The 16,246-nt window shown below is 38.5% G+C and overlaps 1 protein-coding gene and 1 pseudogene across 1 annotated transcript in view; both read right to left on the bottom strand.

The window, feature by feature from the left end:
* Positions 1–16,246, bottom strand: part of EXOC4 (exocyst complex component 4) — an 828,650-nt gene that overhangs the window by 725,693 nt on the left and 86,711 nt on the right. The window contains exon 6 of the mRNA XM_060108317.1: positions 13,892–14,135. Within this exon, the coding sequence (XP_059964300.1) occupies positions 13,892–14,135 (244 nt within the window). The remainder of the gene's footprint in view (positions 1–13,891; positions 14,136–16,246) is intronic.
* Positions 5,229–5,562, bottom strand: LOC132496248 (large ribosomal subunit protein P1-like; annotated as a pseudogene).

Genomic DNA, 16,246 nt, shown 5'->3' with positions numbered 1-16,246 from the left:
AAACCAAGGCTGGGAAGAGCATCAACAGAACAGTCTATCCTGCCTCTATTTTCTCACTGCCAACCAGTTTACCCCTGGTACTCTACTAAAACAATTCCTGCAAAAGTCTCAAATCATCATTTTGCTCATTCTAAGATATATACACTACTCTATATAAAATAGATAACCAACAAGGACCTACTGTACAGCACAGGGAACTATACTTAATATTTTATAACAACCTATAAGGGAGAAGAATCTGAAAAAGAATAGATACATACACATGTATAACTGAATCACTCTGCTGTACACCTGAAACTAACATAACATTATAAATCAACTATACATCTAAATAAATAAATAAATAAGACCTCTTCAGTCCTTATTCAAGGAGGTGCAGTGCTTGTTTCTACTGACCACTCACTCCTCCTTGAAACACTGCCTTCCACGGGCTCCAATCCTATACTCTTTCACTCTCCTCCTTCCACCTCCCTGGTTGCGCCTTCTCAAGAATCTCTTCCTCAGCCTGTTCCTTAAATGCTGTCAACTCTTCTCAATCCTCATACTCTCTCTGGGTGAGCTCATTCACCACTTATGTATTCGATCATCCACCCGCTAATGAGTCCCAAACGTATCTTCTGTCCAGACGGCTCTCCTGAGCTGTAGACATCAAACCTAACACGTCTTAAATAAAACTCATCATTGTCCTCCCCAAATGTACTTTTCCATTTACCTAAGTCAGTGAACGGTATCACTTACCCCAGAAAATCATCCTCCCCTCCTCCTCAAATCCAACCAATTACCAACCTCTTTTATTTCTACCTCTTTACTACCTCTACCATGGGCCCACTTTAGCCCATTGCCACTGTTACTTTGCTAATGCAGGCCTTATCATCTCTTCCCTGGATTTTTAAAACAACCCTTAGAGGAGACTCCTTTCCTCCAGTCCTTGCCTCTCTCTCTCTAGACTGTAAATTCAATGAGGGTAAGAACTATACCTGATTTATCACAGTATTCTAGTATTTGTCATAATAGTAAGCATATGACAGGCAATAAATGAGTATTTGTTCAAAGAAAGAATGAAACAATGAGCTCCAGCAGATGGGGGAGATAGAGACCGGATTACAGATAACAAGTGGCAAGGAAATATGTATTACTGACTGTAATCTCCTGGAAGGAAATTAGAAGACCACAACAAAAATATTTCACACAAAATTCTCCTCTCAAAAGATAACCTCATCAACATAAACATGAGAACGAAAAGAAATATAGTTACAAGCTGAAAGATGTATATGCATTCAGAGCTAACTTTAATAATACTGTGTTAAAATCTATTTTGTATTTAAAAACATGAAAGAGTCAAGAAGAAGCAAATATTTGTTCTTTAAACATACTTCCAATTACCTGGCAGGTTTTAAAAACAGGCTTCTTATAAATACAAGCAAAATGTTACCTATTCTCCCAGACAGCCTACTAACTTCCTACCCATAGTTACTCCTATGTATCTCATCTTGGAGTGCCACCATGAAAAAAGGCAGAGAATTAAGGAGAAGAAAATGTTAAGGAATAGTCACAGTTGCACAAGTCAAGAAATGTCTGTGGTATAAAGCTATATCATCAAGCTGTGAAAAATGTTCAATATTTAAGGTGAGATTCAACTACCTGAATCTAAATTTAACATCCAGGGAACCTTGAATTAGCCATTTGGCTGGAAAATCCATGTTAGCAGCCAAGAAGCTGCCTTGCTTGGTCACGAAGTAAAGATACACACACAAGGTAGAAAATCAGCCCTGTTCTACTACTTATCTGCTGAGACCTTAATATCAGGTTTCTGCGTTTTCCCACTGACAGACATAGGCATTAACCACAGAATATTTATTTCCCTACTTCTATGTTCTAAAAGATAAGAAAATACTGAACTCTGAGCTTAGGTTTTATATGAAAAATTAAAAGAAACTGATCATCAATTACTTCATATCAAAATGGTCTTAGTTTTACACTCCTGTATCTCACATACACATTTTCATAATAAACTTGGCTGAGCTAATATTTTTCATTTCAAACAGGACACAGATGCCATTTAATCTTCAAGGTTATCTAATACCTACTTCTAAGGGATAGAGATTAGTTTCACCACTTTTATTAATAACTATCTTCATGTAAAGAGCAGTTACTATCTGAGGAGTGCTGACTAATTCTCCATCTGCACTATGAAAAGAATAGGAAAAAACTATTAGCAATATAGAATGAAACACAGTAAAAATAAAAAGAACCGCTCCTGGCTCTAGTAATTGCCTTCCTGTGTCACTTCCCCACTTGTCAAGTCAGCCTCTCATGCTCAGTTTCTGAATTCTTAGTAGATGACCTCGAACGAACTTCTAGTTCTAACGTGTGGCAAATTAGGGACTGAAATTAGAAAATAAACCCAGGCCCTTTTTCTTTGAATTAAAGTATTAGTATCATTCTTTCAAAAGCCTTTCCCAGGACAGTCTCCTCAACAAAAGATGATGAAAAAACTGAATAGGCATATGCAAAAGAATGAAACTGGAACACTCTCTTACACCATACACAGAAATCAACTCAAAATGAATTAAAGACTTGAACTTAGAACTGAAACCATATAACTCTTACATGAAAACATAGGAATAAGAGCCTTGACATTAGTCTTGGCAATGACTCTTTGGATTTGACACCAAAAGCAAAGATAAACAAGTAGAGAGCCACATCAAATTAAAAGCTTCTGCACAGCAAAGGACACCATCAACAGAATGAAAAGCAACCTATGAATGGGAGAAAATATTTGCAAACCATATATCTGATAAAAAGTTAATATCCCAAATGTATAAAGAACTCACACAACTCAAAAACACAATCCGATTAATGGGCAGAGAAACTGAATAGACATTTTTCCAAAGAAGACATACAAATGACCAAAATGTACACAAAATGGTGCTCAACATCACTAATTATCAGGGAAATGCAAATCAGACCATAAGGAGCTATCACCACACACCTGATAGAAGGGCTATCATCAAAAAGACAAGAGATAACAAGTGTCGGGGAGGATATGGAGAAAAGGGAACCCTTGTACACTGTTGGGTGGGAATGTAAATTGATGCAGCCACTATGAAAAATAGTATGGAGGTTCCTCAAAAAACTAAAAGAACTACCATATGATCCTGCAATCCCACTTCTGGGTATATATCCAATAGAAATGAAAACAGACTCTCAAAAAATATCTGCACTCCCATGTTTATTGCAGCATTATTCACAAGAGCGAAGACACAGAAACAACCTAAGTGTCCATCAATGAGTGAATAGATAACATACGCACACGCACGCACAACCCCATGCTTCCACTGCAGGGAACAGGGGTTTGATCCCCGGTAGGAGAACTAGGATCCCGCATGCTGCGTGGCTTGGCCACAACACACACACACACACACACTGTGGACTGTTATTCAGCCATGAGAAAGAAGGACATCCTGCCATTTGCGACAACATGAATGGACCTTGAGGGCATTAGGTTAAGTGAAATAAGTCAGACAGAGAAAGACAAATACTATATGTTCTCACTCATATGTGGAACCTAAAAAAGCCAAAGTCAAAGGAACAGAGACTAGAGTGGTGGCTGCCAGGGGCTATGGAAAATGAGAGATGGTGGTCAAGGAGTACAACCTTCAAGTTATAAGATGAATAAGATCTGAGGAGCTAAGGTAAAGCGTAGTGATTATAGTTAATACTGTATTATATAATACCTTCGAGTTATAAGATGAATAAGATCTGAGGAGCTAAGGTAAAGCGTAGTGATTATAGTTAATACTGTATTATATAATACTTGAAAGTTACTAAGACAGTACATCTTAAAAGTTATCACCACAAAAAAGAAATGGTAATTATGCGATGTGATGCAGGTGTTAGCCAATGCTAGGGTGGTCATCATTCTGCAATATTTAAGTATATCAAATCAACACATTGTACACCTTAAACCTACACAATGTTATGTCAGTTATCTCAATAAAGCTAGGGGGAAGAAAAGCCTTTCACCCATTTGAAAAATCATATTTCATCATGATGGAACATTGGAAAAGTTATCCGCAAATCCACTTCCCAAAGACAAGAAAAGTTATGATTTTAGGTGTATATTCTTAGTACTTAGTTGTATACTGGTCTTAGTACAAGAACGTACAAGGTTTCTAGGGGAACTGTTTACGTGTCTCTAAGTCATCAGTCTGATTCTCAAGTGAGTCAATTAAGACTCATTTACTCTGCAGTGGCTGATCACACTTCTTAACATGTCCAGCTATCGCTGAGAGGCCTGCCATTGATCACAGCAGGGTGGGGGGGTGGAGACTGTATGGGTGCAGGAATGGATGTGTCAGCGTAAATACTGCCCTTTCTCCTGAGGAAGAACAAAATCAGGCCCAGGAAATGAGTTAGGACTGTCATCTTTACATAAGCCAGAAAGCAAACTTCCATGGAGGATACAGACAACTTATCCTCTTAATTCCACCACCAACCAGCTTTGTGAAACTGTCAAATTACTGCAGTTTTCCCAATTCCCTGGGTAAATCTGAGATTAATAATAATGCCCCTACCTGTGATGAGGCCAACAGTAAAGCTCACTCAGGTGAGATGCCAGATGGCAGACTGCTTTGCAAAGCATAAATGCTACAAAACTACAGAACCCCGTGATGTCTGTGATGTTATAAAGAGTGTTCTCAAATTTTAGCATGTGTAGAATCATCTAGAGACTCCTGTGGGCCCTGCACGCAGGGATTCCAATTTAATCACCCCTCCCCACAGGGATAATTTGCATTTCTAACTTTCAAGTGACATTGGTATTGCTGGTCCTTAGACCCCACTCTGTGTAGTACTGAGATTTTTTAAAAAATAAAAATCGTTTCCTCTAATTTTAAAATTGTCTTCTTTGCATTTTTCTTATTTATTCATTCATTAAACTTCCTGGGCACTTAGTATGTGCCCAGCCCTAAATCAGGCTGCAAACACAAAGTTAACCCCCCTCTTAAAAACTTACAGCCCAATCTGATTAGAGAACATAATCATGATATGGGCCAGGAACGAGAGGAGCCCAGAAAAATAAAGTACAGCCTAAGATACACACAAAGGTGCTCTAATCATATCTGACCTCACTCCTAAACATCACCAAGGGAAGAATTTCATTTGACACACTTTTTTTTTTAGCAGCAAACAGCTCAGCTTTTTATTGAATGTGTTACTAAAGAGGTTTAGTCAAAAATAGCAAAACCCATGTCATCGTCAGACTCTTCGGATTCTTCTTTCTTCGCTTCCACCTTCTTCTCCTCAGCTGGGGCAGCAGTGGGGGAGGGGGCAGGTCACCTGCCTCCCACCGCGGATGAGGCTCCGGATGTTGATACCGGCCAAAGCCTTTGCAAACAAGCCTGGCCAAAAAGGTTCAACATTTACACCGGCTGCTTTAATGAGGGCATTGATCTTTTCCTCCGTGACTGTCACCTCATCGTCATGCAGGATGAGGGCCGAGTAGATGCAGGCGAGCTCCAAGACAGAGGCCATGGTGCGGGCGAGCGCTAGGCAGGGGCTCCCGGGCGCGGTGCTAGTCGCCAGATGAAGTGAGGGCCTCACCCCAATTTAGCCTTAGCTTCCTGGGAAGGACGGAGCAGCTCAGCGGTAGCTGAGGAAAGCTGACACAAGTTTTTGTTTGTGGGTTTTTGCTATGAGAAAGATTCAGGGCCGGTTTGAGTGTGGAGTATCTTTGGATTATGACACCAGCAAGCACACAGAAAAGGAAAAGATCTAAGGCAGCTCCTACTATCTGCCAAATAAAGACGTGGCCTTGATGCAACACGAAGGCAGACACCTAAATAACGTTATCAATAACCTAAAATGTAGATTGTATCCGTCATTTCCTTAACTGGCCCCATCTCTAATATGAACCTCCTACAGCATGCAAAACAAGAGGAATAAAAAGCATTTTTTCTTTTACCCTGACAAATATAAAACAAAGATTTAAGAAATGTAACACTAAGACCTCTAGCACATTCAGCCAAGCTCCCTTTCTCCAGGGACTATAACCAAAGGACAACATAAGGATCAGAAAGACAGCTGTCCAACTGCACGTCTACCAAAGAGCTACGAACTTTACCCACGTTATTAATTCACCTGATATGCTAAGAAGCTATCACCTATTGCTTACGTGGGAAATCTAAAAAAAAAAAAAAAATGATACAAATGAACTTATTTACAGAACATAAACAGAGTCACAGACTTAGAGAAGGAACTTATGGTTACCAGGGGGAAGGTGGCGGGGAGGGACAGTTAGGGAGTGTGGGATTGACATGTACACACTGCTATATTTAAAATGGATAACCAACAGGGACCTACTGTATAGCACAGGGAACTCTCCTCAGTACTCTGTAACAAGTAATTGGGAAAAGAATTTGAAAAAGAATAGACAGGTGTACATGTATAACTGAATCACCTTGTTGTACACCTGAAACTAACACAACATTGTTAATCAACTATACTCCAATATAAAATAAAATGTTAAAAAAAAAGAAGCTATCATCAATTAATTTAAGTCTTACAAAAAAGTATGTAGATTTGGGACCAGTACTACCTTCCATGGTAATAAATTGTATATTTTAGTTAACAAATGGTGTAATAAGCCCCATATGTAAAGAAGTAATTCCTTTCACTTGTTCTATAAGTATTTTAGTAAAGCTGCAGGAGATTATATTCTAGTTGAGGAATAGTGGAATTTCTTCCCTATGTCCCTGGTTCATCCTATTCATACTCTGCAGTATTTAATAGTTGGTGTATTTAGAGCATGTTCTCACTGATACATGTAATCAAAACTAGAGATTTAATCAAATGGAATCATAATCACTGAAGTTAAATTTACTTGCTTCCCGCTTGCTTTGATTCAAATTAACTACTCATCTAAATTACATCGAGGCCCTTCCTGATTCCAAGCATGTCCAGGTGCTACACGCAGTGCTTGGGAATGGCTACAAGAAGCCACAAGGACAAATGCTTGACCTTGCTTCAAAGCTGCTCTTAAATGATTTTTCTGTAAAATAAAATGACCAATTCCACCAAATCCTACATTTCAGATACTTAGGTGAAGAGTAACTAATAGAGAAAGGAGAGATGAAAGGAAATGCTACTTATTTGAAAAAGAAATACATGCCTGACTCTAGCCACAGATATAAAGAAATCATGAGAAATATTTTTTTCTCTTTCCATAAACACTGTACTTGTACCACAAAACTAAACTTGGGGCTTGAGCCTTTTGACTGTCTCATAGATAAAACCACTTTGTATGACTGGCCTATTACAACAGTATGCCCTCATTTCAAGTTCTGGACTCTGAATTTTTAAAGTACATTTCTCTAACTTTTAGAGCAATAATTCAATGTATCTCTACAAATCTAAAGCCTGCAGAGACTGAGAAATCGGGGGGGGGGGGGGCGGGGAGTGGGGAGTTTTAGGAAATGAGGCAAATACCAACTATGAAAAAAAACATGACTATAAAGTGGATGATTCAATGTTAGAATTATTCAGCAAGTATCCATCTAACACTGACAATCAATTACATGACAGACACTTAGGAGGCAGAAACGAAAAGGGTATACAATCCACTGCAATACAACGTAATAAGTGTTAGGACTATTTAAAAGTAGCATGGCCACTCCTTCAGATTCCAGATCAAAAATATAAAGACTCGAAGAAAATTTGGGAAATTTTATTTATAATCTAAGAGTGAAGAAGACCTAAGTTCTGACACAAAACCCAGACGCTTTAAAAGAAAACACTGATAAATACAACCTCATAAAAATAAAAACAATGTATACATGATCAGATATCATAAAGTCAAAAGAGAAAGAAGCTGGAGGGAAATTAGAATATAAATCCCAAGAACTAATTTTCTTGGTATATAAAAAGTTCCTGTAAATCAACAGAAAGACAGACATACTGGAAAAATAGGTGTTCACTATTTTTCAGTAAGGAAATAAAACACTATTTGACCACTGTACTACTGAAAATTTCAACTTTTAAACAAGTCGGATTTTAGGATAGGATAATGAACCATCCTGTACCACCCTGATTCAATAAGCATCATTTATCACTAATCTTGTTTTAGCTATATCTACACTCACCCACAACCCAGATTATTTTGAAGTAATATATCCATATATAACATAGATATCATAGCAATGAATTACTTTTTACACAAATAAGAAGTTTAACCTCACTCAAATTTTCTCTAAAAAATACAAATCAAAACCACCTTGGAAATACCATTTTTCACCGATCAGATTGACAAAGATAAAAACATTTTGAGGGCTTCCCTGTTGGCGCAGTGGTTGAGAGTCCGCCTGCCGAGGCAGGGGACACGGGTTCGTGCCCCGGTCCGGGAAGATCCCACATGCCATGGAGTGGCTGTGCCCGTGAGCCATGGCCGCTGAGCCTGCGCGTCCAGAGCCTGTGCTCCACAACGGGAGAGGCCACAACAGTGAGAGGCCCGCGTACCGCAAAAAAAAAAAAAAAAAAAAAAAAACATTTTGATAATACAATCTGTTTACTAGAGACTACAGGAACTCTCAAACATTATTGAAGACATGAAAACGCGGTATTATCTCTAAGAAAAATACACTTGGCAATAATCATCAAAATCTAATAAACCACAAAAATCTCATCAACCAGCAAAGAACTCTGAAAATGGCACATCAAGAATCGGATGGTCTCCTTCTCACATCTTATATGTCAACGTCAAGTTAACTGCACCACTAGAAGAATAACTAGCAGGTGCTATCAAGTGAATGGAGCTTGATAACTACATCTTGTATAAAACAACAGTAAAAGCTGCCTTACTTTATTATTTAAAATACACACACACACATCCCCCCCAGACACAAGACACACCCTAATGCCCACCTACCCAGACCAGATTAGGTCCCCATGGTTATATGCTCTCATGGCACATTTTGCTTTTCCTCTGCAGCACTTATCACAGTTTGTAATAATACACTTATCTAAAGGTTCTCTTATTAATGCCTTTCTTCCCCTCTAGACTTTAAACTCCATAAGGACAGGGATCATGTCGTATTTGTGTGGCATTTGAGCCCAGTTCCTGGTCCATAACTGATATTCAATATAAGTGGAATTCATTCTTTCATTAAAAATATATTTATTATGGGTCTGGTGGGCTCTGTGCCTACATTCTGGAGATATGGTGCTGAACAAGGCAAACTAGTTCTCTCTTCTCTTGAAGCTTCCATTCTAGGAGTAGTCAGAAAATAACCAAACACACACACACACACACACACACACACTCACACACACATACACACCATAAAAAGTAACTTAATGAACATGATCCAGTTGATCTGCAAACATGTATTATGTTTTTCCACACTAATACCTCCAATCAGCATTTCCATTTGTAATGATTTCTTTTGATTGAAATAACTTGAGTAATACTTTAAATTAATTCTTAAATAATGAATTTATTTTTCACTATAACTTAATAACAGTTGCAAAATAAAGGGGGGGGGGGCTATAACCTTACTATCCAAACACAACTACTTTTAGCGTTAAAGCATATTTCTCTCCCGTTTCTTCCATGAATTTTTCCTCAGTATAACAGTGAGCACAGAATACGTAGTGTTCTCTGCTTTTTATATCAGACGCTTAATCTTCCCTCATTCATAACAGAGACCAAGGAACATCACAAAATGGTCTCCTTCCAAAAAGGGAAAAGGTCTCCCTGGCAGCCATTGTCCACTCATTCAATCCTTTCTGCCCTCTTCCAGACCAACAGTCTTACCAAAGTGGAGCAGGCCTCCAGCACCTCCCCAGTCTGCTTTCACTTCTAAACAGGACCATTTTCAAACAAGCCAAGTAGCTGTTACACACTTGCCAATCCTTCTCTTTTCCCACATTCTTCTCTCTCCCATATTCTTGACAAGGTATCACACCTTTGAGAAGATTTTGTTCCATGTAGTTTTCATGCTTTTCTTATTTGCTAAATAGTAAAGGACTTCCTACAGCTTTTTTGAACAAAAATGAAAACGCTCATGAGCTAGATTTTGGGAAAGAACCAATAGCTAGGCAGCAGGAGTTGAAGAAACTGGTTATGAACTGCACAGGCTGCAGACCACACAAGCCATCTGATATTGAAGACATTGCCTGCCTTTCTGAGGAAATTATGGGTAGCAGGTGGTTCTGGGAGATTTAAAAAGCCCTTGTTACCCTAATGTGTATCAACTTGGCAACCATAGTCGTTGAATATTTTCCTTTCATAGTAAACAGAAGTTTATAGACACTAGATAATGAATGAACAGGAAGACAAAACATTTCTCCTATAAATAGACAATAGATACGTTGGGGGATCAAGAATAAAATAAAATATGTGGGTGACCAAAGTGATTTTTGAAAACTGTCTGTGAAAGTATTCTGGCTCTGCAGGAAGTGAAAGCAAAACAGTTCACTAGTCTGGTTCCTACTACTTTTCTAGCAAAATAGCACACAACATTAATTCTCTTTACATGAAGACAAATGAAAACAGGCCTGCAATGCATCACAACCAGAATATATTTAAGAAGATGATGCTGAACAATGAGACTTTTAGGGAAAGTTACAATTCTGGTGCCTACCCTCAGAGTAGCATTTATATGCTAACGATTTGGAATAGGTTATTTCATTGCAGAGCTGGGGCGGGTAGTGAGGGAGAGAATCATTTTGTGAAAGAAGGATTCATGGTTCTTTTTGCCTATGCTCCAACTTCCTTTAAGGAAAACAGGCTCTTACACCTTTAATGTAAGATTTCTTGAATGGTAAAAGATAATACTAATAATAATGTAAAGTATTATGACTTTACTTCTCTCTAAAATAATGTCACTCACAACTCCCAGTACAGTTTTGTTTTGTTTGTTTTTTTTTGCGGTACGCGGGCCTCTCACTGTTGTGGCCTCTCCCGTTGCGGAGCACAGGCTCCGGACGCGCCGGCTCAGCGGCCATGGCTCACGGGCCCAGCTGCTCCGTGGCATGTGGGATCTTCCCGGACCGGGGCACGAACCCGTGTCCCCTGCATCGGTAGGCGGACTCAACCACTGCGCCACCAGGGAAGCCTCCCAGTACAGTTTAACACAAGGTATCATGCAAGCTTCAAGGATAATCTGACAATATCCTTTCTAAACTTCTAAACCTCTAGAAGCAACAATGCAATCACTTTTGAATGAAGTTTCCCAGGTAATTAATTCTTGAGGAGTTTTAAAGCGTTTGTTGGCACACAGCTACTATAGACTAGCTCCAAATTATCAGCCATTTGGAACACCAACCCAAGAATTTAATCTTTGATTTTCAAAAAGAGTGGTTCCAAATATTTGCTTACTCTGTACTATTTTATCTAATAATGAGTTTTGGCCCAAAATTTCAGATTTGTACATTTTATAAAATGGGATCACATTATAGGCATGAAATCAAGACAAATAGCTTGTTCACTTGCCGGTGTCTAATATATCCTACCTACAAAAGCCTTTAAAATACAAAAAATGAAACTTAAAGAGGGAAAGATACCCTCCTGCTGACTCATTCTTCATAGAGAAACACTTATTATTTCCTGGGGCAGTATGCTGAATTTCCACTTCTACTGCTGTAATTTCCACTTGTGAATTTTGGAAGGTGCCAAAGGAACGGAAGAGGTCAAAATCCTAGGAAAGACACACTGCTGCTAAGGGGACTGTAATGAGAACTACACAACAGTTATTGATCCGTGCCCTTTTCGTCTTATTTCCAGTATATACTATAGTCATGCTATTTCCCTGTGAAAGTTCACTGTATTCATCTAGGGACTTGCAGCAACTGGGCAAACAGCAAATCAGAATTCTGGAGTGTTCATTAGTAAGGAGGCAAAAGGTCTACACGAAAATCCAGGCAAAGAAAGAAGAAAAGCACAGCTTGGTTTAGAACCATGCCCAGCTTCTCTGGATCACAGTGTGAGTGATCAACGAACATGAAAGTTGAGAAAGGAACCCAGAATAAATAAACTTATGTGTCCACACACAAATGCATGTAATGGTACCTACTGGCACTGCTCTACCAAGCTCTAACCATATAACGTCATCTAACACGAGCAACCCTGTAAGACAGGTACCGTTTTCCTCAGTTACAGAGCTGAAATTCAAAGTCAGGTCTGCTCAGCTCCAAAACCCATGCTCCTCAAAACATGTGCTTTGAAATACTCCATGGCATAAGAGGGATGGAGAATGTTTTCTTCACCAATCATACTTCTGAATGAGGTTTACAAGGGAATTAATTTTTGAAGACTTCTAAAGTATAATTAAGATCACTATTATTTAGAAAAACAAAAAAATATAGAAAACGTAAACAGAATACATTAATTTCTTCAAAATTTTAAAGTGAGGAACTCCATACTAAGCTATTATTATTTCTCCTTAAATTTGTTTACCTTCTTTAAAAAAAAAAAATTTAAGTCCTAAGTACAAACAGTAGAATTTCCTTCACGACATGTCAACAAGATTATGAACTCTATCTAACACACACTCTCTCACACCTCCCAGGAACACACATTATTTGAGCAACTCAGGCCCTACTTTGCCCTCTGTTCTCAGATAAAATTGTAGTTCCCATTGGCCTCTTCCCTTCAAACGACAAATTCCTGCCTTGCCCATATCTGGTGTACATGGAGGGTTGGGGAATAGAACAGAGAAAGGGAAGGAGGGAACAAAGATCCATGTAGAGTGAATCTTGGATTTTCTAGGAAAGCCTCGATTTGAAATATCTTCTCCCACCATCAGATGACATTACACTAGTGTGCCCTAAGCTCTGGTTTGGCAGACATGAGCTCCCAGTGTATCACAGTCAAGACACAGTTAGGATCAGAGGACAATTTCAGTTTTCCCCTTATGAGACAAGAATTATGAAATCCAAACCTTATTAGTTGTTTTAAGTACATAAAGGAACTCCTGAGACTGACTTGCCTATTGGCAAATATCACTACACATTAAAGAAGAAAGCATGGGACACAGGAAATACCATGGACTTGCATTCAGCTGGAAGGCCAGCCACTTGTTCTGTGACCTTGAGCTAATTACTTCATCTCTGAACCCCAGTTTCCTTAACTATAAAATGTGGATACTAAGTAATCAGCTCAAAAAGTTATAGTGAGAATTAAATAATATACATAAGTTGCCTTCAATATAGTTAAGTGCTTAAGAAATATTCAATAATTGCTACATTCTTTCATTTGAGTATGGACAACATGCTTTAAAACTTCTCAACTACCTCAAAAACCAGCTGAACTATGCCTCTTCAAGCTGTTTTCACCAATCTGAGTTTGTATGGGCCATAGTATACAAAGTTCAAGAAACAACATCAACCTAAGATATCTACTTACCCCACTCACCCTAGAAAAGGTACAGTAAATACAATGATCAAAAACACAAACCATGGGACTTCCCTGGTGGCACAGTGGTTAAGAATCTACCTGCCAATTCAGGGGACACAGGTTGCATCCCTGGTCCGGGAAGATCCCACATGCCGTGAAGCAGCTAAGCCCATGCGCCACAACTACTGAGCCCGCACACCACAACTACTGAAGCCCACGTGCCCTAGAGCCCAGCATGCCACAACTACTGAGCCCACACGCCACAACTACTGAAGCACGCGCACTCTAGGGCCCACTGGATGCAACTACTGAGCCCACGTGCCTAGATCTCACACTCCGCAACAACAGAAGCCACTGCAATGAGAAGCCCATGCACTGCAACAAAGAGTAGCCTCTGCTCGCCTAAACTAGAGAACTCCTGCACACAGCAGTGAAGACCCAACGCAACCAAAAAAAAAAAAAAAAAAAAAAACCCACACAAACCACACCCCCACCTACCTTGGCTGGTTCTCAGCCGTGAGGTTCTCTCCCCTCTGATAACCACTGTCAGCCACCTGGGTTGTAGACCTCTTCACAATTTGCTTCAGCTCCCGCTCCAAGCGTTCTTTGATCGCCTTAACTGTCTCTGGAATCTTCTTCAGTTTGGCCAGCCCCTTGATGAGGATGCCCATAAAAAGGGTGCTGTTCTCCTCTGGATCCAACTCCAAATCCTCCTTGATGTCCTGAAGGTTTATCTCCTTCACTGTAAAAAAATTAATAAATAGCCACAGATTCTATCAGCAAATCGAAAAACAGAATGGGTCTAAAAAAATGCAATCATTCCCTTAAAGGAATCGGAGAGGTTTTTCAATTAAATTTGAAATTAAATTATACTTACACAGTAACTATCTAAGAATCACACACAAAAAAGTTACATTCCTCATATTAATACCCATCAATTAATAAGAGAGAAGCAATTAAAAGTAAGCAAATCTCCACAGAAATTTTTCCACAGACTACCATTTCTACAATGAGTCATTTATTAACACTGGTGGCATTTATTAACCCTCACTGTTTATAAAATGCCATACTTGGTGCTGCAGGAGAATTCCAAAGAGCCAGACCATAGTCTAAAATTCCTATTTATTACTTAGAGATAAGTAGCTTGATAAAAAGACATTATACATACATGTGGAAAAGAAAAGGTAAATAAGTTAAAATTATAACCAATAAGAGAGATGAAGAAAAAGAAAGGAAAAATAATATGTACAAGTGAGACAAGACTGAGGAAAAGAGTAATGAAGAGTATTTCATAAAAACAAAAGAACAACATTCTATTTTTCTTTAAAAACATGTCCACCAAAACATCATTATCTATTGAAGACAGGTCTTGCTAAACCATGGAAGTTTTCTGAGTAGTAGTATAGGTCAAAAGTCTCTGCAGATGTTTAGACTACAGCTTTCATCCAAACCATCTGGTTTCAGAATGAAAGAAACAGCTTCTAACAGTGGTTCTTAACCCCTGCAGGAGTTGGGGAGAAGGCAGGACTGGGATTTGAGACTTCTGTCACCTACTGAAAAGCATAGGCCTTTCCCTCAAACTAACATGTATATACACAAAACTTCTCATATGACTTCAGGGGTTTCCACAACTACCAAAAGAACTACAGGTTGAAAACCTCTGGCCCAAAAATAATTCTCTCATTTTAAAAATGGCTGGATTAAGATAGACAAAAGCAAAAGTGAATACAAGCCTAAAGATGGACCCTAACAAAGTTGTCCCCATCCTCCCCTCTCCTCCACTCCACTTTCAGGATATCACATTTGAAAGGTTTTTAAAATGTGATATCCTGAAAGAATATATACATTCTTTACTAGATTCAAGCTCAACTATGCTACACAAACCACTCCAAGTTGTTTAACACCACTGGAGTGTTTTGAAATCTACTTATTTAAGGAAGAATGAAAATATCCCAGTATATGGAATAAGTCCTTCTAACCACTGTTTATTCCTTACGATTGATTTCTAAAACAGTGCCATTTTATTGAATTGTATTTACTTCCTACTGGAACATTGCATTTATTTATACTGTGAAAGTTATATTTTTCTGTCTATTCAAGTATGTATAATACCTAGTTTTGTTCAATGCGAAATAGACATAAATTCTTTCAATTAAAAAAAAGACTAAAAAATACAAACACATGGATGATAAGCAATACACTACTAAATAACCAAGAGATCACTGAAGAAATCAGAGAGGAAATCAAAAATAACTAGAAACAAATGACAATGAAAACACAATGACCCAATACCTATGGGATGCAGCAAAAGCAGTGCTAAGAGGGAAGTTTACAGCAATACAGTTCTACCTCAAGAAACAAGAAACATCTCAAATAAACAACCTAACTTTACACCTAAAGCAATTAGAGAAATAAGAACAAAAGAAACCCAAAGTTAGGAGAAGGGAAAAAAAATCATAAAGATCGGATCAGAAATAAATGAAAAAGAAATGAAGGAAATGTCAGCAAAGATCAGTAAAACTAAAATGTGGGTTCTTTAAGAAGATAAACAAAATTGATAAACCACTAGCCAGACTCATCAAGAAAATAAGGGAGAAGACTGAAATCAACAGAATTAGAAATAAAAATGGAGAAGTAACAACTGACACTGTAGAAATACAAAGGACCATGAGAGATTGCTACAAGCAAATTCATGCCAATAAAATGGACAACCTGGAAAAAATGGACAAATTCTCAGAAAAGCACAACCTTCTGAGACTGAACCAGGAAGAATTAGAAAATATAAACAGACAAGTCACAGCACTGAAATTGAAACTGTGATTAAACATTTCCCAACAAACAAAAGCCCAGGAC

This window comes from Mesoplodon densirostris, chromosome 9, assembly GCF_025265405.1.
Source record: "Mesoplodon densirostris isolate mMesDen1 chromosome 9, mMesDen1 primary haplotype, whole genome shotgun sequence".
Classification (NCBI taxonomy): Eukaryota; Metazoa; Chordata; class Mammalia; order Artiodactyla; family Ziphiidae; genus Mesoplodon; species Mesoplodon densirostris.
Note: the sequence above shows the minus strand (reverse complement) of the source record. Positions and strands in the feature narration are given on the sequence as shown.